At 43.2% G+C, this 27,029-nt stretch overlaps 1 protein-coding gene across 1 annotated transcript in view; it reads left to right on the forward strand.

Annotated features, from left to right (window-relative positions):
- Positions 1–5,438: 5,438 nt before the first annotated feature.
- Positions 5,439–27,029, forward strand: part of ARHGEF3 (Rho guanine nucleotide exchange factor 3) — a gene marked incomplete at both ends in the record, with an annotated part of 279,852 nt that continues 258,261 nt past the window's right edge. The window contains one exon of the mRNA XM_079713688.1: positions 5,439–5,482. Coding sequence (XP_079569814.1) covers positions 5,439–5,482 — 44 coding nt within the window. The remainder of the gene's footprint in view (positions 5,483–27,029) is intronic.

Genomic DNA, 27,029 nt, shown 5'->3' on the forward strand with positions numbered 1-27,029 from the left:
AACACCTATCCTTCTCAAACTCTTCCAAAATATAGCAGAGGGAGGAACACTCTCCTGCTCATTCTATGAGGCCACCATCACCCTGATACCAAAACCAGACAAAGATGTCACAAAAAAAGAAAACTATAGGCCAATATCACTGATGAACATACATGCAGAAGTCCTCAACAAAATACTCGCAAACAGAATCCAGCAGCACATTAAAAGGATCATAGAGCATGATCAAGTGGGGTTTATCCCAGGAATGCAAGGATTCTTCAATATATGCAAATCAATGTGATACACCATATTAACAAACTGAAGGATAAAAACCACATGATCATCTCAGTAGATGCAGAAAAAGCTTTTGACAAAATTCAACACCATTTATGATAAAAACTCTCCAGAAAGTGGGCACAGAGGGAACCTACCTCAACATAATAAAGGCCATATATGACAAACCCACACCCAACATCGTTCTCAATGGTGAAACACTGAAACCATTTCCTCTAAGATCAGGAACAAGACAAGGTTGTCCACTCTCACCACTATTCTTCAACATAGTTTTGGAAGTTTTAGCCACAGCAATCAGAGAAGAAAAAGAAATAAAAGGAATCCAAATCAGAAAAGAAGAAGTAAAACTGTCATTGTTTGCAGATGACATGATACTGTACATAGAGGATCCTAACAATGCTACCAGAAAACTACTAGAGCTAATCAATGAATTTGGTAAAGTAGCAGGATACAAAATTAATGCACAGAAATCTCTTGCATTCCTATACACTAATGATGAAAAATCTGAAAGAGAACTTAAGGAAACACTCCCATTTACCACTGCAACAAAAAGAATAAAATACCTAGGAATAAACCTACCTAAGGAGACAAAAGACCTGTATGCAGAAAACTATAAGACACTGATGAAAGAAATTAAAGATGGTACAAACAGATGGCGAGATATACCATGTTCTTGGATTGGAAGAATCAACATTGTGAAAATGACTCTACTACCCAAAGCAATCTACAGATTCAGTGCAATCCCTATCAAACTACCACTGGCATTTTTCACAGAACTAGAACAAAAAATTTCACAATTTGTATGTAAACACAAAAGACCCCAAATAGTCAAAGCAATCTTGGGAAAGAAAAACAGAGCTGGAGGAATCAGGCTCCCTGACTTCAGACTATACTACAAAGCTACAGTAATCAAGACAGTATGGTATTGGCACAAAAACAGAAATACAGATCAATGGAACAGGATAGAAAGCCCAGAGATAAACCCACGCACATATGGTCACCTTATCTTTGATAAAGGAGGCAAGAATATACAATGGAGAAAAGAAGCATCTTCAATAAGTGGTGCTGGGAAAACTGGACAGCTACATGTAAAACAATGAAATTAGAACACTTCCTAACACCATACACAAAAATAAACTCAAATTGGATTAAAGACCTAAATGTAAGGCTAGACACTAAAAAACTCTTAGAGGAAAACTTAGGCAGAACACTCTATGACATAAATCACAGCAAGATCCTTTTTGACCCACCTCCTAGAGAAGTGGAAATAAAAACAAAAATAAACAAATGGGACCTAATGGAACTTAAAGCTTTTGCACAGCAAAGGAAACCATAAACAAGACGAAAAGACAACCCTCAGAATGGGAGAAAATATTTGTGAATGAAGCAACTGACAAAGGATTAATCTCCAAAATATACAAGCAGCTCGTGCAGCTCAATATAAAAAAAAAACCAAAAACCCAATCCAAAAATGGACAGAAGACCTAAATAGACATTTCTCTGGAGAAGATATACAGATTGCCAACAAACACATGAAAGGATGCTCAAAATCACTAATCATTAGAGAAATGCAAATCAAAACCACAGTGAGGTATCACTTCACACCAGTCAGAATGGCCATCATCAAAAAATATACAAACAATAACTGCTGCAGAGGGTGTGGAGAAAAGGGAACCCTCCTACACTGTTGGTGGGAATGTAAATTGATACAGCCACTATGGAGAACAGTATGGAGGTTCCTTAAAAAACTAAAAATAGAATTACCATATGACCCAGCAATCCCACTACTGGGCACATACTGTGAGAAAACCATAATTCAAAAAGAGACATGTACCCCAATGTTCATTGCAGCACTATTTGCAATAGCCAGGACATGGAAGCAACCTAAGTAAGTGTCCATCGACAGATGAATGGATAAAGAAGATGCAGCACATATATACAATGGAATATTGCTCAGCCATAAAAAGAAACAAAATTGAGTTATTTGTAGTGAGGTGGATGGACCTAGAGTCTGTCATACAGAGTGAAGCAAGTCAGAAAGAGAAAAATACCGTATGCTAACACATGTATATGGAATCTAAAAAAAAAAAAAGAAAGAAAAAATCATTCTGAAGAACCTAGGGGCAGGACAGGATTAAAGACGCAGATGTAGAGGATGGACTTGAGGACACGGGGAGGGGGAAGGGGATGCTGGGACGAAGTGAGAGAGTAGCATTGACATATGTATACTACCAAATGTAAAATAGATAGGTAGTGGGAAGCAGCTGCATAGCACAGGGAGATCAGCTCAGTGCTTTGTGACCACCTAGTGGGGTGGGATAGGGAGGGTGGGAGGGAGGCTTAAGAGGGAGGGGATATGGGGATATATGTATACATATAGCTGATTCACTTTGTTATACTCAGTGTTAGCAGCAACTAACACAACACTGTAAAGCAATTATACTCCAATAAAGATGTTAAAAAAAAATACAGTGGTTAGGAACACAGACTTGAACCCCCTGGTTCAAGTCTTGGCTTTGCCGTTTGGTGTCTGTATGGCCTTCGACAAATCTTAACCCAGTTTTCCAATTCATAGAGTGAGGCAGTGCCTGCCTCCTAGGGCTGATGTGAGAATTCAATGAGATAATTCACGTCAGTGTCTGCACCTTGGGCATCCCTCAGTGCTGGGATACAGAGATGGGTGTCCCCAGTGCTGGCTCCTAGCCACAGGCTGAAGGACAGTGGTTTCTTGATGGCTGTCTACAGAAAACCTTCTCCAACACCAGGAGGGAAAACCTGAAACCCTGACCCAGAATTAGCCAGTGGGCCTGTGAAGGCAGACTCTGACCTCGTTGCTGCAGGGGAAATGTGACTTAGAGGAGAGTTTGCTGTTGGCATCATTTGGGATGTAAGTATCAAATCCTCTTGCAGCAGTTACTGTGTTGTGTAAGAGCTTGCTACACTGAGCAAACTTGGCTTCCAGCCCAAGGTGAGGTGGGCCAAGGTGTTCACAGCTGCAGAAGTGACCCTGGTGTGAGCCACTGCTTTCTCCCCTCTCCCTTCGTGGCAGGAATGCAGTAACACCTCTGGGACTCTGAGTTCAAGTCCCATTACCCTTCCACATTCACATCCACATCCCTCCTTCCAGGATCCACATCTTCCCTCTTGCCTCGTTCTGGGTCCCTCCATAATGCACATGCCACAGCTGAAGAAGTTAAACTCTGATGGAAGCCAGAGCAGTGGCCTCAGACAGGGATCCAGATGCTAAAAATATCTCTTAGTGTGCTCTTTGCAAGTTAAAGAGCAGTGTTGGAGGCTGGGGCTGGGGATTCTCCCCAACACTGACTCTGTCCAACACATCATGGTGCAGGGGTCCCAGGTATCTGGTCCTGCTCACCTGGGTCTGAAAGTTTGTTCACATTGTGCTTTGATCTGGGAGAAAGCCAGACCCACAGTGGAGAAGATGGAGGATTGCGGGGAGATTTGGCCAAGCAGCCTATGATGCTCAACCATCAAAACAGCTGATGCAGTGGAGCTGGGCCATAATGACAGCACCAGCATGAAGGTCATGGGTGTCAAAACTATCCTGGACCCCCTTTTGCCTAGGAGGCTCCAGGCTGGAGACCAACACACCATCCCTTAATATGGTCTGCACAGCCAGTTCTTCCTGCGTTGAAAATGACAGCTGTTTCTTTGGTTACAAATGCAGTAGCTGGTTCGTATTCGGGCCATGGTGCAGAAAGAGAATCTATCTTTTAATGCTAAAGCCACACCCTGAGTGGTGAGGAATGCAGTTCCTGAGGCTGGAGAGGGGACCTCCGAGTTGTAGCTCAGACTCATCCTGGGGCAGACATGCAGGGAGTGGAATAGTGGGCCGAATCCTCCGCCATTGGAATGTTCTCCCTCTAGCTCTGTCTCTCTGCCTCTGTCCCTGTGTTTCCTAGTCTCTGTCACTCCTAAGCAGAGACTAAAATCCTTAAATGTGGGTATCGTGTACATTCAGGTGGCGTTTTACCATCCCGAGTAGTCGTTTCGTGAAGTGAAGCTCACAACTCATACTTGTGGGCCCCAGTGTCCCTAATTCCATACCAGGTGCTCTGCTTTCGAGGAGCTTCACACAGGAAGAGATTACATGCCTATGAACACCTCTTCACCCATCAAACACTGATTGAGTACCTGCTTGAAACTGCGTGTGGTTTTTTTTTTTTTTTTTTAATTAGTTTCTGCTTTATAACAAAGTGAATCAGTCATGCATATACATCTGTTCCCACATCCCTTCCCTCATGCATCTCCCTCCCTCCCACCCTCCCCATCCCACCCCTCCAGGCGGTCACAAAGCACCGAGCTGATCTCCCTGTGCTCTGCGGCTGCTTCCCACTATCTATCTACCTTACGTTTGGTAGTGTATATATGTCCATGCCTCTCTTTCCCTTTGTCACAGCTTACCCTTCCCCTTCCCCACTGCGTGTGGTTTTACCAAAATTATGACCCCAAATAATTTGGACTCACCTGTCTCCACAGACACAGACTGTCCCAAGCTCCAAATAAGCAAACCCACCCTCAGAAGGGCCCCAGTGATAATCTTTAACCATAGTGCCAACTCAGTGAGACTTAACCAGCCATAAAAAGAAGACCCAATAAAACTTAAAGTTTTATTAAACTTCAAGTGACTTAAAGAACAAAGACATTTCTCTCTAAGGTAGTAGTTCCCAGGAGAGAGGGCACCTGTGCTCCATGCAGCCAGTCACAGGCCCAAGTGCCTTCTATCTTGTTCCTTTGTTATTTCCAAGTGCATTGTCATCATCTGCATGGTCAGAGCTGAGTTCCAGCCAGTGGGAATCAGGGGGAAGGATGGACAAGGCATGCCCATGTCTTGAGACCTACGTGGAGAAGTGGAACATATCACATCCTTTCACATTCCATTGGGAACTCAGATACCTGGCTGCACCTAGCTGCAAGGATGCCTGGGAAATGTAGTCCCTGATGAAACTCAAATAACCTATGGACAAAGGGGAAAATGGATTTTGATGGACACTAGGCAGCCTTTGACATATTCCTTTTGTGTGTATTTAATGCATCTCTTTGTGTTAACATAAATGTACCCAGGTTATAAATGTTGGTTATTTTGGTTTTTCAGAAAGAAGACCTGGATCTGCCACACAGTGTCTGTGGACAGTTCCGGAGTAATGAATCAGTGTGTCTTCAGAGAAATGGAAGAAAACAAGGAAAGGTAAAAGTATCTTTAAAAATTAAAATTAAAAAGAATTCTTACATGCAACAATTAAATGTAATACAGGACTTCTTATAAGTCAGTGGAGGCCAACAAGAATTTGGAGATAGCAAAATTTCATGTGTCCCGTTTTCATACCTTGAGTTTCTGACACCAGAGGAAGGATACCTTTGTCAAGTATGAGGGAATTTTTCTAAGATTTAGAAGGAAGAGTTGGTATATAGAACTGATGTGGTATAGCATTAAATATCTGATTCTGTCATTCCAAGAAACTATGGGCTTATGCTCAGATGTGTTGTGTCTACATTTGTGGGTGGCCAGTCCCCCAAGAGGAGGTGAAGGCAGACCCTTAGCTCTCAGCAGCTACATCTTCTCTTGAAGTCATCATCTCTTCCTCTTCCTTCCACCTCCTCTTTTTTGTTCCTTAAAAATAAATATATTACTTTAACTTAAATACCCAAGAAATGCATGGATACATTTTCCTAGTTAAAAATAAGAGTGAAATCCCTATTGATCCCCAAGTTTCATTCCCAGCACCCACCCCACTCCTACCTTTCCCAGAAGTAACCACTGTGACCTACTTTGTGAATTTCCTTCCAGAGCTTTTACTAGGAGTCTATATACATAGAAAAAAAAAAGTCATTTTTTCCTTCCTTTCCTTTTTCTTTCTTTCTGTTCTTTAAATACAGTCTGTCATACTATGCTTGCTGGTCTGTTCTGTAACCTTTTTATTTTATTTATTTATTTTAATAATTTTTTTAAACATTCTATTATTTTTAATTCATTTATTTTATTTATTTATTTTTGGCTGTGTTGGGTCTTCATTGCTGCACACGGGCCCTCTCTAGTTGCGGCGAGCGGGGGCCACTCTTCACTGCGGTGTGCAGGCTTCTCATTGCAGTGAGAGACCTCTCTTGTTGTGGAGCACGGGTTCTAGGCACACGGGCTTCAGCAGTTGTGGCACGTGGGCTCAGCAGCTGCAGCTCACGGACTCCAGAGCATAGGCTCAGCAGCTGTGGCACATTGGCCCATTTGCTCCACAGCATGTGGAATCTTCCCGGACCAGGGCTCGAACCCGTGTCCCTGCATTTTCAGGCAGACTCCCAATCACTGCGGTACAAGGGAAGCCCCTGTAACCTTTTTAAAACATTCAATAATATGTCTTTAAATGTTTTCAAGACAGTGCATGTGCATCTACCTTGTTTTGTTGCAAAGTGAGTATTGTATCCATGGCATAAGAATCTCACTGTTTATCGAGCTGTTTTTCTGTTGGTGGTGGGGGGTGGGTGGGGTCTGTTTTTCGCTCTTACAGCAGTGCTTTGATGCACTTTCTGGTTTATGCTTCCAAGCACATGAGCAGGTAGTTCTCTTAGGTAGATGGTTATCGAGGAGTGAAGTTGTTGGGCCATCCTTTGCATGCATTTAAGATCTTGATAAATGCTGCCAAATCATTCTCTAAAGAGCACCAGTTATCGGCAGGATACCAGATTTCCTGTTTGCCTGCCTCCTGCCACACCTCAGCTCTTCATGCTTTTTAATTTTTGCCAGTCTGTTGGGTTAACAGCGGTATCTTCTTGGTTGTAATTTCCTCCCCCTTCTCTTTACTCTGAGGAAGTTCGTCTTCTCAGGTCTCTCTGTTTCCCAATGGCCCTAGCGAGCCTCTGTCCTTACAGGGACCCAGTGATTATCCTGAGGCCCAGGGCACCTGGGCAGGCTGGGTCCTTCCCAAGAGTGGGCACCTCTTTGTTTCTCTTCTGAAAAGTATCCAAGTCTGCTTTTCCAGTAGCGTTCATCCCAGGATCACCTGCTTCTCCCTGGATCCTGGAGTGGGTTGGAAGAGGCTTGGGTTGGATTTCCTGACTCAGATGATTTCATCCACCACCACCACCACCATCCTTGGCAACAATCTGAGTATGTACTATGTGTCAGGCTCTGTGTGGATCACTTGGCTTACTCATCTCATTTAATTTTCACTGTGGTGAGGTAGGGAGATGTGTTGTTACCCTCATTATGTCCATTAGGTGACGTGAGGACAGAAATTCACTCAAAACCAACCCAAGCAACAAAAGAAAACCAACAAATACTCTGTCTTGCTGCGGAGCCTCAGCTCCTACCCATTGCTCTCACTTTGAGTGACAGACAGAGCCATGCTTGCTGAGTGGCGAGTTCTCCTGTGGTCATAGCTTATGGACCACATGGAGCCATTAGGCCCATGTTCGTGGTGGCCTTGACCATACTCACATGGCCTTCCCAGAGGAGAGTGTAGGAGTGGAGAGTGTGGTTTGGGTTTTGTTTGCTTCCAGCATATGAACTCAGGCTCTTTCATTTCACCAGCCCCTCTATTCTGGTGTACAGTTGGGGGTGGCAGTCTCACCTGTATTCGTCCAAAATACTTCTCTGGAAAGGGGTTTTTGTCATAGGGAGTAAATCTACCCTATTAGGATAAATATGCCCACTGAGCTATGGCCGAAGAGGAAGTTCTTCACCCACCCCCATAGACCTGATCAGTCACCCTCCCTAAAACATTTAATTTTAGACCCTGTTCTAAAAGCAGGCAGAGTGCAGTTTCAGAGGTCTTCCTGAGCCCCAGCCCCTGCCCCCCATTATGTTTCAGAGACGTAAATGTGTAGAGCCAGCAGAGGTCCTAGGCTCACTGTCTGATTTCTTGCTTCCCCATCAGGACAGTGGGAAGCAGTCAGGCCTAGAGGGAGGAAATGATCCTCCGGGTTCACACAGAGCCAAGCTGCGGTCTCAGGCCTCGGGGGTTTGGCTCTGGCTCTTTTCACAACATCACAGCTACTTCTCGCATGATTATTAGGACACTGACCGGTACTTGTTCCAAAAATTGAGCTTATTACGCAGATAATGCCTTGAAGGAAACCAGCCCATTGATCAATCAGTTGGTTATTCATTCATTGGGAGTTTATGAAATACTACTGTGTGTACAAGAGACAGCAAGTTGAGTAAGATATGAATTCTCAGGGAATTCAGGGTCTTGGCTGGGGGGTGGATGGGCTTTTGCACACACAGTAAGCAATGGTTAAGTAGAAAACTTTAGTTCTTCGTTGGTCGATGGGGATAATAATAGTACCTCCTGCAGTGGGTTGTTAGAGCATGTCCTGAGTTAATCATAGTAAAGCACCTGGTATTGAGTAAGTACCCAATTAAGGCAGCTCTTTTCATTTTTGTTTGTTTATTTTTAATCCCACATAGAGTGAGGAACCTAGGAAGATTGCTCTATCAGAAGATTGATAGGGCCAGACTTGTGTTTTAGAAATGATAATCTGGGACTTCCATGGTGGTCCAGTGGTTAAGACTCCACGCTTCCGGTGTAGGTGGGATGGGTTCGATCCCTGCTCGGGGAACTGAAATCCCACATGCCGCATGGCCAAAAAAAAAAAAGAGAAATGATAATCCATTGATGTGATTTCTTATCCTATATGTAATTATCTTTTTAGTGTCTACCTTTCTTACTGGACTGTGAACTCTGCGGGGCCAGGTCTTGCCTGTTTTGCTCACTGTTGTTTACCCAGTGCCTGGCACACAGTAGGTGCTCACTAATATTTCTGGACTGATGAGTGTAGTGTTCAAGTAACGATAAAGGGTGGACCCTGGATCCTTGAGGTGAGGTACTGTGACAAAGCCTGCCAGTGAGAAGGACCTAAGCTTGCCTGGAGCCAACCCCAGGTTCCCGAGGAGAGGGGCTCCCTGGGGGCCCTGCCCACACACCTCCCTTCTGCAGGAACGCAGTTTTGCTCCTGAGCTTTACGGACACTTTGTCTTTTAACCAAGTGACTTTGTTGTGGGAAGACCTAGTCCCACAGCACTCATTAACTGAGCAACCTTTACTTGCCACTTGTACTTCTGGGTGCTAACTCACAAGAATACAGGATTTTTAGAAGAGTAAGCCCCTGGGGAGTGCAGTTTTCTGCTGGCATTTGTGATGTTGGGTGGATAATATCACTCCTCAGTTTCCTTAGCTGCGCAGCAATGGTTTTAGGCAAGTGGAATTTCTGATGTTTAAAGAGGAGAATTTTGAGGGGAGAAGCTCTTGCCCTTTTTGTAAATCCTTCCTATAAATGGACTTGTGATAGTTCCTTGAAATGGTAGATGGTTAGGACTCAGCCCATGCTGGAGAAATTGATCGATTGTTTGATTCATTCATTCATTCATTCATTCATCTGTGGGTCAGTCAGTCAGTGAACATCCTATCCTGTTCAAATAAGGGGTTACTCTCTCCTTGCAGGGCCTTTCACTCTCAGATTGTACAAATGAGTGTCTCTTTTATGAAAATAAGGATCTTCTCTGGCTCGCTCATTTATTCCAGGTTGTTTTGAGAACCTCCTTTGTGCTGGCTCCACTAGACTTTACTGACTTGGAAGGCAGGGCCTTGTCTGGTGCAGCGACACCCCATGTCCGGCCCAGGGCCCTGCGCACAGTAGGCTCTCAACCCACGAGCAGCTTTAGTGGCCTGAGCTGGCTAGAAAGCAGAGCGATTTTTAGATGGCAGCATGAAGGGCTGTATCCAAAATTGAGATTTGCCCTGCGCTGTGTTCTGTTTTCATGCTCCAGGGATAGACTGCCTCCAGAGCCCTCACCTTAGACTGGTTAGTTTCACTGCTTGTTGTTAGTTGCTGTCTTCTTGATCCGCTTATCAACTTCCATCTTGTCCTTCAGGGGAGAGCTGTTTCCATCACTGATTTTTTATGAGCTCTTTGTTCACTGCCCCAAGGGCTGTGTGGGGCCTGCTCTGCTTCCTCCACCTCCAGAAGTTCAGCCGCTGACCTTGAGAAGCTGGAAACCCAACTAAAGGGAGAGTAGCCTCTCCTGACCTGAGGCTCTAGCCTTTGCTCTCAGACTCACCAGTCCTGTGACCTTGAGCAAGGCACTTCACCTCTCCAAGGTGTCTTCTTGGAGATTCCATCAGCATTTCCCACAGTCTGCTCCTCAGAACATGGTTTCCTCCAAACATTAATAGGCACTGCAGGGGAAAAAATGGGGCCTGTTGCCAAACTTGTTTAGGCACTACTGGCTTAAGCTCAGTCAAATGTAGCCTTTCTCACAGGACCCAGCAGAGCCTGTAAAAGGTCAGTGTGCATGGAGGGGTCTCTCAAGAGAGGGAAGAGTGTGCAGCCCCCCGATCCTCACATCTGCTGTTGCAGAGATCACACTGGGGACATGCCGAACTGGGAGATCTAGAAGCTTCCTCCCAATGCTGCAGTGATGTGCCTGGGACAGAGAGGCATAGTAACCAAAGACACAGATGTTGGATTTTTAAATGGTTTAGCGTTTTTTGATAGGAACTTTAAAATACTGTTGTAAGCAAAAGATGGAAGAGGTCTTCCAATCCCTGTCACAAGCCTGCCGGTGAATGAGTTGAGAACAAGTAGGAGGGTCAGGTATCTCCATAAAGGTTTTGATTCAGGCAGAAACTCTCTCGTGCAAAGAACACTGGGCTGCAAACTGAAAAACCGTTGTGCAGATTCTGCTCTCGCCTCTTCCTGGCTGTGTGACCCTTGGTGTGTCTCTTTTCTCTTCTCTCATATCTCTCATTGGCTAAAAAGAATGGTTGGTTGATTGATGACTTTCCTTTTAATCCTAAAATTTTAGGTATATTGTTTAAAACAACCGTAAGTCCCCTGAGGGCAGATGTGGTCTGTGTCTCCTCATCCACTCCTCAGGGCGGTGCCTGGGATAGAGTCGTCACTCACTAAACATTTGTTGCATTAATATGAAAACAAAATAGACTCCATATTACATTCATTGACGTAACCCCAGAGACAGCTTATTATTAAATGATTGTTAAGGTAATTGAGTGAGTGCACGTGATCTTCTTTGAGACACACGAAGACCCAATGAGGGAGGTGATGTTATTTTACAGATGAGGAACTGACATTTTGGGAGGCAGAGAGCTGGTCTGTGGTCCTGTAGCAGGAATGGAAGAGCCAAGAGCCAGACCCAGCCTCCTGAGCCTCAATTTCTGCTTTGTTGTGGTTTTTTTTCCCCACTAAACCAAGTCTTTATCTGTCCTTGGACTGGTCAGAGGCATGAATTAGGACAGCGTCCTGGAAGATCTGCTGTGGAGCCATTGAAAAAGCTCTTCAGTTCTCCAGGGAGCCTGGCTAATCCTCTACACGGCAAATTATAATAATATCTGCCAATTCTGGGCACCTCCTAAGGGGCTTTTTATATACGTTGGCTCCAAATATCACAGCAACTGAGCAGAATACACATTGTTTGCCTCCATTTTGCAGATGAAGAAACAGTTTTAAGGACCTGCCCCAGTGTCACAGGTAATTGTTGGGACATCTGTGTCTTTGATGCTCTTAAGGGAGAAGGCCCCTGGCCTTCTAGCCATCTCCCCTACTTCTCATCTCATTGGGATCCTCGTCTTACCTTGTCCCTGCAGGTGGGCGCTCCAGGCCCCTCTGCAGGATGGGAAGGAGCTGCTGTGGCTGCCCCAGGGGTGGGACGGGGCCTCAGCCAAGGGAATCCGTTGAGGTGCAGAGTGTGGGCGTTCTAGTCTCATTGGGAGCCCATCATTGTGTTCCTAATTCCAGACAGTCTCCTCATAGGGGGGCCCTAGTGACAGTAGGAACTGCCAGGAGGGCGTTAGGGGAAGTGGTGAAGATCCTGGCCCAGTTGCTGGAAGTTCTCCTAGTCTCAGTTTGCTGTCTATGAAGGTGAATAACAGTGGTACTTAGGTCATAAAGTTGATGCGAAGGTTCAGTGTGCTACGAAGTCCCTCGCTTGTGGTCACCGGGCACCTGGCTAACACCCAGCGCATGGCCTTAGTCTGTTATCAGCCTGTAAATCGTTTTCCCACCAACCGCAGAACCAAGTAGGGCTGTCAGAACACATGCCCTTTACTTTTCTGTGACAATCCTTATGGTGATCACTTTGGAAAATTCGTTCAGCAGTTACTTGAGTACCTATCGTGTGCTCAGCACTCTGTCAGGTATGCTGGGGGATGCAATCAGACCTGGACCTTTCTTCCAATCTAGAAGGGGAGATGAATGTATGTAATAGGAGACAAGATGTGTTAAGGAAGGGCCTAGCAGGGTCTGGCACACAGTGTGCACCTGGGAAATGTTTAAGAACACTCAAGAGACTGCCGTGGTGGTCCAGTGGTTAAGACTCTGCACTCCCAATGCAGGGGGCACAGGTTCAATCCCTGGTCAAGGAAATAAGATTTTGCATGCCGCGTGGCACAGCCAAAAAAAAAAAAAAAAACCCCAAAAACCCCCACTCAAACTGGAGGACATTCAGATGGGCACTGGGCTTGAGGTGGTACCAGGAAACACAGTGCATGCGTCTGGCAGGGGAAGCTCACCCAGCCCCCGCCCTGCGGAGGGATGGTGGCACGTGAAAGGTCGCACCCGTCTTGATGCTGAGCCCTTGCTGGTTGGAGACCATGTGCGTCAATCTCCCTCCTGGGAATCTGATAGAAACTTCCTGCCAGGCAAGAGCGTGGCACATTCCCTGGAGGAAACTCTACCTTTTCAACTCTGAGGGCCAAGAATCAGGCCTGGAGAGCTGTGTGAGGCTGGGGGTACAGGCATGCGAACCCACGATGGTTGAAGTGCTCACTGGGGCCACAGAGGTAAAGAATTATCAAGATGCATTTACGGAGCGCTGATTTTGTGTGGGTGTTCTGCTGGGGTGTGGGTGCAGAGAGTCTTGAGACTTTGTTCTTTAGGTGGGAGAAGAGCATGGGAACTTAGGTTAAGGCTTTCCCTGTGATCATTGCTTCGACTTGGGCTGCATGTGGCTTTTGTCCCACCCCTGTGCAGTCTTGTGTGTGCTGTGTGCAGCCCAAGCAGGAACCACCATCTTCTCTAAGGATGGGGGTTGATTGAGGGCCTGCTGTATACCAGGCACTGTACTGGGCTCAGGGTTATATCTGTGACTGGTCATTTTGCCAGTAAGGAGACTGCCCAGGGAGGTGATGCACGTGGAGTTTACACAGTGAGTTAGTAGCAGAGGTGGAATTAGAACCTGGATGTCCTGTAGCCGTGAATGATGGCAATTAATTGGGCGGGGTCAACACCCAGCTATCTTTTGGCAGGTTGTCCTCATGGTTAGGACTGAGGATATTTTTTTAATCTCTAAATTTGAACAAGTGAGAAGAGTTTTCACTATTTCCCTGATTTCCCTCCTTGCTTTACTTACTGTCCCCTTATCCCCAGGTCACTGTAGTCTTTCCTCATTCCTTTGGCACCTACCATACTCTTAAGATTTTTCCAAGGCAACTCATTTTCTCACCTTCCCCCCACCCCATTTTGCTACTGTTTTAGTTTTGGTGGTTTTGCCGTTTCAGTTTTCCATATTGTTGTAATCGTAGTAGCTTTATGATAGTTCTTCACACTTGTTGTGTCAGTCATTTTTTCGTTACATGGTCTTCATATGCATTCTTTTTAAAGGGCTGTATAATATCTCATTTATTTAACAAATATTTATTGAGTGGCGGCCGTGTGCCTGGCCGTGTACTACAAATGAATGGGCAGGAACTTGACGCAGCCCCTGTCTGCCTGGAGGTCCTAATTAGTAGGAAAGTCAGCCGTTAACCTCACAATCATTGGACAGACTGTTCCATTATGTTACAGTGATGGAGTTGTGGGTAAGTTTTAATAACCTGTTCTCCACTTCCCAAAGCAAATAAAGGGGAATTTCACCTCTCCAGTGACATCTGGGAACACTTCCCTGGGGGAAGGATGAGCACTCCAGGCAGAGGGCACACTTTTCCTGTTGTGGAAAGTGAAAAAAAAAAAAAAAAAAAAGTATTATAAAACTACTGGTCATGCAAAAAAGGATATTGTGCTTATGGATAGTAGGCATATTTTAGGTTCTGAAATAATCAAAGTTCAAATCACTTGTTAAAGACCTAATAACTCCTTTCTTTGTGTTCTTTATCTTATTATTATAATGTTATCAAAGGAACTAAGTTTTACCTTGTATTTTTCTTTTTTAAAAAATATTTTATATTTACTGACATGTTTACCATTTTCAGCATTTCTTTCTTTTCTTTTCTTTTTTTTGGCCACGAGGCACGGCATGTGGGATCTTAGTTCCCCAACCAGGGATCAAACTCGTGCCCCCTGCGCTGTAAGCGTGAAGTCCTAACCACTGGACAGCCAGGGAATTCCCCTACCTTGTATTAATATTTTTCTACCCAAATGTATATTTGGAAAATTTGTAACTCTACAGAAAAGTTAACAGATTTTTTTTCCTTCACCTAGATTTTATTTGAACACTTTGCCTCACTACTCTGTGTGTGTCTCTGTGTATGTGTGTGTGTGTATGTATGTGTACACATATATACTTTCTTTTCCTGAACCATTCGGAAACTCATTGCAGACATCCTGACACTTTACCTCTAAATACCTTGGCCTGTAACTCCTAAAAATAGGTAGTCACCTTCATATTCACCTACTGTTACCCACCTCTGCAAATTAACAATAATTTTGTGATGTCTTTTTTTAGTAGTGTCAATTATTTATTCTCTTTATTACACATTTTACACATATATGTAAGTTCATTCCAGTGGTAGGGCTTAGTACATGATTCTAAAATAAGCAAGTGAAAATTTCCAGTGGCAAGGGGGCAAGTCACACAATAGCTTTAAAAATTCTATCATGTGGTTACATTAACATTGCAAACAAGAAGATAAATCCTGTTTGAAATACTAACTTGAAAACTAAGGAAGCATATAAATTCCAGTAAGTGAAATCTATTCATGGGTGTTTACAAATGGCAACAGATCCAAAGGCCAAAAATACTTCACAAATGCCTCTGATGAAGTGAGCAGAAACTCAGGACAGATTACCTGTTTCCCATCTTTTGTTCATGTGGTTTTTGTCCTATATGCAAATGCGAGTATAGGATGTCCTTGTCCTTTCAGGGGAAAGGGTAGTGCAGTCCATCATGAGGTACAAATAACCCTACCTAGGCAACCTTTCACCTCCAGGCGAGCCTGAACACCTCGGCCTTCCCTTGGCACCATGTCTTACAAGAGACATTGGCTTTTAGCAGCTAGACTTGAGAAACTTTTTAAACTTGGTATACTTTCTTCAAGGAGGTTCGTATTCAGAAGCCTTGTACACAGAACCATTTTAGGATTGAGGGAAGAGGTGGGAGAAGATTTAGGGAAAACAAGTCAGATGTCAGTATTATCATTCTCTTATCCTTCCAAGGCATCTCTTTTTTCCTTTATCTGTGTTCAGTATTAATTTTACTTCCTTGAGTCCTCTAGTCCTCATTTATTTAGTATAGACCTATAATATCTTTTTTTTTTTTTTTTTTTTTTTAAATTTTTTTTTTATTAGTTTCTGCTTTATAACAAAGTGAATCAGTCATACATATACATCTGTTCCCACATCCCCTCCCTCATGCATCTCCCTCCCTCCCACCCTCCCCATCCCACCCCTCCAGGCGGTCACAAAGCACCGAGCTGATCTCCCTGTGCTCTGCGGCTGCTTCCCACTATCTATCTACCTTAGGTTTGGTAGTGTATATATGTCCATGCCTCTCTTTCCCTTTGTCACAGCTTACCCTTCCCCTTCCCCATATCCTCAAGTCCATTCTCAAGTAGGTCTGTGTCTTTATTCCCGTTTTACCCCTAGGTTCTTCATGACATTTTTTTTTTTTTTAAATTCCATATATATGTGTTAGCATACGGTATTTGTCTTTCTCTTTCTGACTTACTTCACTCTGTATGACAGACTCTAGGTCTATCCACCTCATTACAAATAGCTCAGTTTCGTTTCTTTTTATGGCTGAGTAATATTCCATTGTATATATGTGCCACATCTTCTTTATCCATTCATCCGATGATGGACACTTAGGTTGTTTCCAGCTCCGGGCTATTGTGAATAGAGCTGCAATGAACATTTTGGTACATGTCTCTTTTTGAATTATGGTTTTCTCAGGGTATATGCCTAGTAGTGGGATTGCTGGGTCATATGGTAGTTCTATTTTTAGTTTTTTAAGGAACCTCCATACTGTTCTCCATAGTGGCTGTACCAATTCACATTCCCACCAGCAGTGCAAGAGTGTTCCCTTTTCTCCACACCCTCTCCAGCATTTATTGTTTCTAGATTTCTTGATGATGGCCATTCTGACTGGTGTGAGATGATATCTCATTGTAGTTTTGATTTGCATTTCTCTAATGATTAATGATGTTGAGCATTCTTTCATGTGTTTGTTGGCAGTCTGTATATCTTCTTTGGAGAAATGCCTATTTAAGTCTTCTGCCCATTTTTGGATTGGGTTGTTTGTTTTTTTGCTATTGAGCTGCATGAGCTGTTTATAAATTTTGGAGATTAATCCTTTGTCAGTTGCTTCATTTGCAAATATTTTCTCCCATTCTGAGGGTTGTCTTTTGGTCTTGTTTATGGTTTCCTTTGCTGTGCAAAAGCTTTGAAGTTTCATTAGGTCCCATTTGTTTATCTTTGTTTTTATTTCCATTTCTCTAGGAGGTGGGTCCAAAAGGATCTTGCTGTGATTTATGTCATAGAGTGTTCTACCTATGTTTTCCTCTAAGAGTTTGATAGTTTCTGGCCTTACATTTAGGTCTTTAATCCATTTTGAGCTTATTTTTGTGTATGGTGTTAGGGAATGATCTAATCTCATACTTTTACATGTCCCTGTCCAGTTTTCCCAGCACCACTTATTGAAGAGGCTGTCCTTTCTCCACTGTACATTCCTGCCTCCTTTATCAAAGATAAGTTGGCCATATGTGCGTGGGTTTATCTCTGGGCTTTCTATCCTGATCCACTGATCTATCTTTCTGTTTTTATGCCAGTACCACACTGTCTTAATTACTGTAGCTTTGTAGTATAGTCTGAAGTCAGGCAGCCTGATTCCTCCAGCTCCGTTTTTCGTTCTCAAGATTGCTTTGGCTATTCGGGGTCTTTTGTTTTTCCAAACAAATTTTGAAATTTTTTGTTCTACTTCTGTGAAAAATGCCAGTGGTAGTTTGATAGGGATTGCATTGAATCTGTAGATTGCTTTGGGTAGTAGAGTCATTTTCACAATATTGATTCTTCCAATCCAGGAGCATGGTATATCTCTCCATCTATTTATATCATCTTTAATTTCTTTCATCAGTGTCTTATAATTTTCTGCATACAGGTCTTTTGTCTCCTTAGGTAGGTTTATTCCTAGATATTTTATTCTTTTTGTTGCAATGGTAAATGGGAGTGTTTTCTTGATTTCATTTTCAGATTTTTCATCATTAGTGTACAGGAATGCCAGAGATTTCTGTGCATTAATTTTGTATCCTGCTACTTTACCAAATTCATTGATTAGCTCTAGTAGTTTTTCGGTAGCATCTTTAGGATTCTCTATGTATAGTATTATAATATCTTTTAATATACAGTCCATATTCAAATTTCTTTAGTTGTTCCAAAACACTTTTTTTTTTTTTTGGCTGCGTTGTGTCTTTGTTGCTGCGCGCGGGCTTTGTCTACTTGAGGCGAGCGGGGGCTACTCTTCATTGCGGTGCGCGGGCTTCTCATTGTGGTGGCTTCTCTTGTTGCGGAGCACGGGCTCTAGGCACGTGGGCTTCAGTAGTTGCGGCACACGGGCTCAGTAGTTGCGGCAGGCAGGTCCTAGAGCGCAGGCTCAGTAGTTGTGGCGCACGGGCTTAGTTGCTCTGCGGCATGTGGGATCTTCCCAGACCAGGGATCAAACCCGTGTCCCCTGCATTGGCAGGTGGATTCCTAACCACTGCACCCCCAGGGAAGTCCTCCAGAACACCTTTTACAGCTCGTTCCATTTCTCCCTCCTTCCTCTCCCACATCCAGGGAGCGTTCCTGGCTGAAGCATTGCAATTGGTTCGTATGTCCCTTTAGTCCCCTTCGATCCAAAACAGAGCCTTCTCTTGTATTTATCCTCCACGACATTGGCATCTTTAAAAGTAAGATCTGGGCTTCCCTGGTGGCGCAGTGGTTGAGAGTCCGCCTGCCGATGCAGGGGGCACAGGTTCATGCCCCGGTCCGGGAAGATCCCACATGCCGTGGAGCGGCTGGGCCCGTGAGCCATGGCCGCTGGGCCTGTGTGTCCGGAGCCTGTGCTCCGCAGCGGGGGAGGCTGCAGCGGTGAGAGGCCCGCGTACCGCAAAGAAAAAAAAAAAAAAAAGTAAGATCCATGTTCTGGATTTGTCTGAGTGTCTCCTTGTGGTGCCGTCTACTATATTCCTCCATCCTTTCCCTTCCATGAATGTCAAATGAAGCACAGTGGCTGGAGTAGGTCCAGGAACAACATGTGCAGTGACAGGGTCTCATTGGTGACATTGTTACTCCCCAAGGTCAGGATGACCCATGGCTGGTGGTGCTGGGTTGACACCTAGTTAAGACCACAGCTTGCATTGTGTTTTGGTTTAGATCTGATAGAGATAATAATAATTATATTGACCATAATTCTTACAATTACCTTTCTAATAAAAAAAACTCTCTCACTCTAGACATAGGACAAGAATCTAAAAAATAATATATGTATAACTGAATCACTTTGCTGTATACCTGAAACTAACACAACATTGTAAATCAACTATACTCCAATAAAAGTAAAATATTAAAAAAGCAGTTGCAGATTATTCCACTATACTATTTTATAACTTATTTTACATAAAAACCTCCTATTGTTAGTGTTTAATTGCTTATATTTTTATATTATAAACAACACTGACAAATATTGTTACATAAACTAATTTGCACATTAAAAAATAAACACAGGACAGGTTTTTTGTTTTTTAATTACTAAAAGAGTCATATATAAGTACAGCTCCTTTTGTTTATTTGTTTAAAACTTTCAAATAAGATTGAATCTGCTTGATATGGACCTTACAGTTATGGTAACTAAGGGAGACATTTCAGAGAAAGGCTCTGCACTTATTAAAAAATATCTCTCCCTCTTTTTTTTTTATTTGAAGTATTGTTGATTTACAATATTGTGTTAGTTTCAGGTGTACAGCAAAATGATTCAGATATATATATATATATATAGTTTTCAGGTTATTTTCTTTTTTTTTTCACACACACACACTGTATTTTATTTTTACAAGAGATAAATAAACTGACACCAAGCATTGTAAATGGATGACCACAACAAAAGCAACAATGATTGCAGTTACCAAACACGAAACACACTCATACGATGTCATAATATTGACATTCAGTCCATTAATCCTCCACTGTAACAGCTCCTTTACTTTGCAGTGAAAATTGATTTTTATATTGTTTGCCTCTGAGTCCTTGTGGGATTTTTAAAAATTTTATTCAAACAGAAGGTCACAAAAATTATAATCATCCTCATCAGTTCACTCAGTCCCATGTAATTAATTTTCTTTTTATCTTGATCTTTTGTTAGCACTTTTATGAATTTATCAGTTTTCCATTAGAATTATGAAAAAGGTTATTTTCCGTTACAGGTTTTTACAAGATATTGAATATAGTTCCCTGTGTTATACAGTAAATGCTTGTTGCTTATGTACTTAATGTATACTTGTTTGTATCTCTTAATCCCATTCCTCTAATTTGTCCCTCCTCACCCCCTCCCTTTCCCTTTTGTTAACCATAAGTTTGTTTTCTAGGTCTGTGAGTCTGTTTCTGTTTGTTTGTTTTTTTTTTTGCGGTACGCGGGCCTCTCACTGATGTGGCCTCTCCCGTTGCGGAGCACAGACTCCGGACATGCAGGCTCAGCGGCCATGGCTCACGGGCCTAGCCACTACGCGGCATGTGGGATCTTCCCAGACCGGGGCACGAACCCGTGTCCCCTGCATCGGCAGGCAAACTCTCAACCACTGCGCCACCAGGGAAGCCCTGTTTCTGTTTTGTATATAGATTCATTTGTATTATTTGTCATTTATTATTTTATTTTATTTTATTTTATTTTTTCTTGGCCACACCACACGGCTGTGGGATCTTAGTTCCCTGACCAGGGATCAAACCCCAGGCCCTCATCAGTGAAAGTGTGGAGTCCTAACCACTGGACTGCCAGGGAATTCCCCATTTGTATTATTTTTTAGATTCCACATATAAGTGATATCATACGATACTTGTCTTTCTCTGTCTGACTCACTTCACTTAATATGATAATCTCTAGGTCCATCCATGTTGCTGCAAATGGCAATATTTTATTCTTTCTTACGGCTGAGTAATAGTCCTCTGTACATATATAGTACATCTTCTTAGTCGTCTGTTCATAGACACTTAGGTTGCTTCCATGTCTTGGTTATTGTAAATAGTGCTGCTGTGAACATTGGGGTGCATGTACCTTTTCAAATTAGTTTTCATCTTTTCTGGATATATGCCTGGGAGTGGGATTGCTGGATCATATGGTAGCTCTTTTTTTAGGTTTTTAAGGAACCTTCATACTGTTTTCCACAGTGGCCACACCAATTTACATTCCCACCAACAGTGTAGTAGGGTTCCCTTTTCTCCACACCCTCTCCAGCATTTATTATTTGTAGACTTTTTGATAATAGCCATTCTGACTGGTGTGAGGTGATACCTCATTGTGGTTTTGATTTTCATTTCTCTAATAATTAGGAATGTTGAGCATTTTTTTTCTTGTTCCTGTTAGCCATCTGTATATCTTCTTTGGAGAAATGTCTATTCAGGTCTTCTGACCATTTTTGGATTGGGTTGTTTGTCTTTTTTATATTGAGTTGTATGAGCTGTTTGTATATTTTGGAGATTAACTCCTTGTTGGTCAGATTGTTTGCAAATATTATTCCATAGGTTGTCTTTTTCTTTTGTCGATAGTTTCCTTTGCTGTGCAAAAGCTTTTAAGTTTGATTAGGCCCCATTTGTTTGTTTTTGCTTTTATTTCTTTTGCCTTTGGAGATTGATCTAAGAAAACATTGCTACAATTTATGTCTGAGAAGGTTTTATGTAACTGTGTTCTAGGAGCTTCACAGTGTCAAGTCTTATGCTTAAGTCTTTAAACAATTTTGAATTTATTTTTGAGTATGGTGTGAGAGTGTATTCTTACTTCACTGATTTACATGCGGCTGTCCAGCTTTCCCAACACCACTTGCTGAAGAGACTGTCTTTTCCCCATTGCATATTCTTGCCTCCTTTGTTGTAGATTAATTGACTGTAGGTGTGTGGGTTTGTTTCTGGGCTCTCTGTTCTGTTCCATTGATCCATATGTCTGTTTTTGTACCAATACCACACTATTTTGATTACTGTAGCTTTGTAGTATTATCTGGAGTCTGGGAGGGTTATGCTTCCAGCTTTGTTCTTTTTCCTCAGGATTGCTTTGGCAATTCTGGGTCTTTTGTGGCTCTGTATAAATTTTGGGATTATTTGTTCTAGTTCTGTGGGAAAATGTCATTGGTATTTTGATAGGGATCACATTAAATCTGTAAATTGCTTTGGGTAGTATGGCCATTTTAGCAATATTAATTCTTCCAATCCAAGATTATGTCTCCCTCTTTTTTAATAGACCCAGGTCAAGTTTGGGTAGAGTGTGGCTGATGTAGCTGACTCCAATACTTATTTTATAACATTCAGGCAGAAAGCAAGACCTCCTCAAGGTTAAAATGTCATGGTGGGAGGGGAGTTTTGGAGAGTAACAGATTCCGCAAGTGTTTTGTGTGTGTGTGTGTGCATGCCAGTGTGAATACATCCATATGTGTTCTGTTGACTCAAGGGAGTATGAATGGCGAGTCAAGGTGCCAGAAGTGGTGTCAGATGTGACAGAGAGATGAACCCTGTGCCAGTTGGGAGAAGGCGTGAAGGTAAAGAAGGCATGATTTAAATTAAAGTCAAGGAAATCTACCTCGAGCGCCTGCTTGGTACCAGGCATTGTGCCAAGTGCTGTTAATGATACAAGCTGCCTCTTGTGAGCCTTATAGTCCAGAAGGAACAGACTTAAACACACCATTTCCAGGGTTGTAAGTTTGGCGTGGACCCAACATTTCCCAGGGGAGGTAACAGTCAGAAAATGGAGCTTACGTGAGGCATAGTCAGGTAAAGAGTGACCTATGTGGAAGGAACAGCATGTGCGAAGGCCCTGAGGCCAGAAAGAATGTGGCATGCTGTAAGAAGAGGCAGCTGCTCAGTGTGACTGGATGGTGGAATATGACAGAAGACTGGTTGGCATCTGGGCTGGGAAGACTGGATCCTGGGAGCCTTAGTAATAAAGAGTTTCGATTGTCCTAAGGCCCCAGGAGGCCACTGAAGCATTTTAAGTAGAGGAATGACATGATCAAATTTATATTTTGAGAAAAGACCTCTGGCTGGAGTGGGAAAAAAATTTGGATGGAGGCTAAACTTGGGGCTGAGAGATCAGCTAGGGGTATTGTAGCCATCTAGGAGAGAGGTGATGAAGGGAATAAATACCTGTTGAGAATGAGTGGGAAGGAAGATGGCTTGGATATCGAGGAAGGTAGAAACAAATTAAAAATATTCAGGCAGTAGTGTTGAGATTGGATCTGAGGACTGAAAGAATCCATCTTTCCATCCATCCATCTATCCATAAAACCAACATTTTTTTTTTTTTTTTTTTTTTTTTTGCGGTACGCGGGCCTCTCACTGTTGTGGCCTCCCCCCTTGCGGAGCACAGGCTCCAGATGCGCAGGCTCAGCGCCATGGCTCACGGGCCTAGCCACTCTGCAGCATGTGGGATCTTCCCAGACCGGGGCACGAACCCTTGTCCCCTGCATCGGCAGGCGGACTCTTAACCACTGCGCCACCAGGGAAGCCCAAACCAACATTTTTTATTGAACCTCTTCTGTGTGTCTGGGAAGGAGGTGTTAGGGGTGGGGGATACAGCAGTGAGTGAAGCAGACATGGTGATCCCTGCCCTGATGGAGTTTACCTTCTGGAGAGAGACAGACTATCAACAGACAAATGTATGAAGCAACGTTAGCTGATGATGTGTGCTATGAAGAAAAATTAAGTTGAATAAAGGGATAGACAGTGAGATGTGGAATTTTAGACAGGGAAACTGGGAGGGATTTTTTAAAGAGTGTACCATTTTAGCACAGACCTGAATGTTGAGAGAGCAGCCTTGCAGCCTTCTTAGGGAAACTCTTGGCAGGCAGAAGGGACAGCACATGCAAAGGCTCAGGGGCAGGATAGGGGCTTAGCCTGTGTGAGGAACAGCATGCAGGTAAGTACAAATAAACGTGTGTTGATTGGTCTGGTCAGCCCTGTTACTAAGTGGTCACATCTTGAAGAATGGGTCTCCTTTCTCTGTGCTGGCAAAGGGAGGGACCTACTGGGCTTGCCTAGGTGACTGGGGAGTGGGCAGTCTCAGGAGATGGGTTCCAGGTCACCAGAGATTGTTGAACCAAGGCAAGATAAGCATCTTTTTGACAAGGTCTGTGTTTGGTTAGAGCTGTGCTGTGTGTTTCAAGCATTCCACCAAAATCCACACAGGCAGAAAAGAAGGAATATGACAGTGCAGAAGAAGGAATCTGTGTTAGAATAATCATTTATGTTGTCCAGATCACCATCATATTTTCATGTTTTCTTTTTTTTTCGGATATAGGAAAATGATTGATTAATAACATCTTTTATTAATGTTGACTAATATTATGAAATTTTCCTACTGGTTCTAATAGTTTTTCAGATCTTATTTTATTTATTGTTGTTTTTCGTTGTTGTTATTGGGAGGAATTTTTCCAGACATGTAATCACATTATCTGCAACTTAATAAAATTTTGCTTCCTCTTCCTTTCAAATTGGTAATTTTTTTGTTTGTCTTACTAGATTAGCAAATGCTTCCTGAATAATGTTAAACAGTGGTGAAATCTCAGGTCATTCTTAACCTTATACTGACTTCAGTGGTAGTGCTCTAACCCTTCCCCCAAAACGTCATGCTGGCTTTCTGTTTGACCTGTGGATCTCTTAAGAAAATTTCCCTCTATTCCTATTTTGTTAAGAGGTTTTTTTTTTTAAAGTCAGGAATAAATGTTGAAATTTAACAAGATTGGCATTTAAGAAGACATGTTTTTTTTCTTTTGACTCTGTTAATGAGATGAATTATATCGATTGATTTGCTAAAATTGACCAACGTTTGCTTTCCTAGTGTGAACCATGTGGTTGTGATCTCTGTTTATTTTAATCAAAAAGCATTTTAAGTTACTTACCATCATTTAAAATAATGCTCCATGAAGATGCAGTTGGTTTATCTTGTGGCTTAGAGTAATGCTGTCAGGGTAGCTTTACTTCAGTTTGAGAAGTTGGAGCTAGAGTGATGAACAAATCATTCATTGGCCAGCATGCCACTGTTGAATGCTTTATGTGTGCAAAACACTGCTGGATGGCCTCCAGTGCCTTCTTGTAACTTGGAGATCTTGTGATTCTACGCAGTGGTTCCATTAGTCAGGATTTGTTATTGCAAGTGACAGAAACACAGCTCAGTCTGGAATAAGCAGCATAGGGAATGTAATGGCTCACATAAATGGAAGGCCCAAGAGTAGATAGCTTCAGGCATGGCTGGACCCAGGGGCTCAGTGTTATTAGGTCTTGGTCTCATTCTTTTCTTCTATTGGCTTTGCTTTTTTCTATATTGGCCTCATTCCCAGGAAGTCTTCCTCCACATGGTACCTCCCAGAAGCTCCAGGCTGACATTCTCCCACAGCTGTGGAGCGAGAGTTTATCATTGCCGCTTGTTCTAACAGGACTTCCCAAACAGACTAATATTTGTTCAGCTTGTCCATGCTCTCTTCTGGAACGTGAGGGTGGGTCAGCCTCACCTGGACCCACGGACTGAGAGTGGGGAGGGGTGGTCCCCCAATGGGAAGGCCAAGTGCTGTTACCCATGGGCAGGGAATCAGATGCTGGGTAGCAGAAACACCTAATATTCATGACATCTGGGCCAGTGATGCCCTTTCTTCTGTGGTCCTCACTATCCTTTTTCACAGGTGAGAAGGGAGGCTGCCAGGCACCAGGATTTCTCACCTGACCTGAGGGCCCACCAAGTCAGTGTCTGAATCAGGATTCTAAGTTCCTACCTGAAGTTCTAGGCCTTACTTGCTGCACTGAATTATGCATAGAAATAGGAGTGGAGAGTCAAAGCGTTAGCTGGGCACCTTGCAACTTGATTGTTAAATAAAGGATTTCCCTGGACTCACCCTCACCCCCAACCCCCTAGCCTAACATGATGGTCATCTTGGTGATTCTGTATTGTCCCCTTTTCATAATGAACTTAGGAGGTATACACTTTTAAAGGGGTATCTTTAATAGGATGTGAAATATTTTATGTGGAACATTTATAGTAGCAAAGTTTTAATTTGGCAAAATCTTGCCTGGTCTGATTTGTCATCTTATAACCTTTATTGAGTTATAAATATATATGGTGTGTGTGCCAACTTATGGGCAAAGCTCAGTGAGTTTCTACATATGTTTATACGGATCGAGGTACAACACTTGTTCAAACTCCTCACTGTTCCCACCCCAGCTTCTTTCTGGCCCCCACATCCCTCCCTCCTTTCCCCTCCTCCCCAGAAGAACTGTGGCTTCCTCGCCATTGCCTGGCCTCAGGCTGCACCTGAGAACTCTCTCCTCGGTGCACATACCTGAGTCCAGGGACAAAGTTAGAAACCTGCTCCTGGAGATTTGTGCTAGGAGCAGGGAAGTTACCATCCATGGAGGGGAAACAGCTGCCTGTAGGGCTCTCCTTGCCACAAATGACCACGTGCCCATTGTCTAATCCTGGTGCTGGCAGGGCCCCTTGCTGTCCCGCTCTTCTTCACAGAGGACGAAACTGAGGCCCTGAGAAAGAAGGGATTTGCCGAAGGTCATAGGTTGTGCAGGTTGGAGGTCAGGTGGCTGGTCCGTGGCTCTAGTCCAGCTGCCTACTGCCGTCCCTCCCATTCAGTGAATCCAGGTGGCTTAATTGTTGAAGTTGGTCTTGATTTTTTTTCTGGAAAATCTTGAAACTCTGTGAGGGATGGCATATGTAGTAGAAAGAATGTAGGCACTGGAGTCTGACATTTTTGGATTCAAATTCCCGCTCTGTGTTATGACTCTGGACAAGGATGTAACCTCCCTGAGCCTCAGTGTCTTTATCTGTAAATGGGATAATATTAATACCAACCTCACAGGGTGGTTGTGAGGATGAAATGAGATATGTAACTCATGCTCAGCACGCGGTCTGGCACAGGCTGTTTTTATATCTGAAAAGCCAGGTTATAGCATTTTTGGGAGGAGGGTGAGAAGTGACATAAAAGTGAGCTGAAAAAATCACAACCTCCTCCCAAATGTGAACACTTTAGCATGACTCTAATTTTACAATTCTAAATTAGTTTAGTAATTAATGATAGCATGGTATTTAAGACCACAAGCTCTGGAGATGGACTGCCTTGGTTCACATCCTGACTGTGCCACTGTGTAACCTTGGGTAGATTATTTAACCTCTCTGTGCTGGAGTTTCCTTGAATGTAAAATGAGGCTAATAATAGGCCCTACATTCTAGGGTAGTTCGTTCATTATTTATTGGGCTGCGTTGCGTCTTCGTTGCTGCATGTGGGCTTTCTCTAGTTGTGGTGAGCGAGGGCTACTCTTCATTGCGGCGCACGGGCTTCTCA

The sequence above is a fragment of the Hyperoodon ampullatus genome (genome assembly GCF_949752795.1).
Source record: "Hyperoodon ampullatus genome assembly, chromosome: 10".
NCBI lineage: Eukaryota > Metazoa > Chordata > Mammalia > Artiodactyla > Ziphiidae > Hyperoodon > Hyperoodon ampullatus.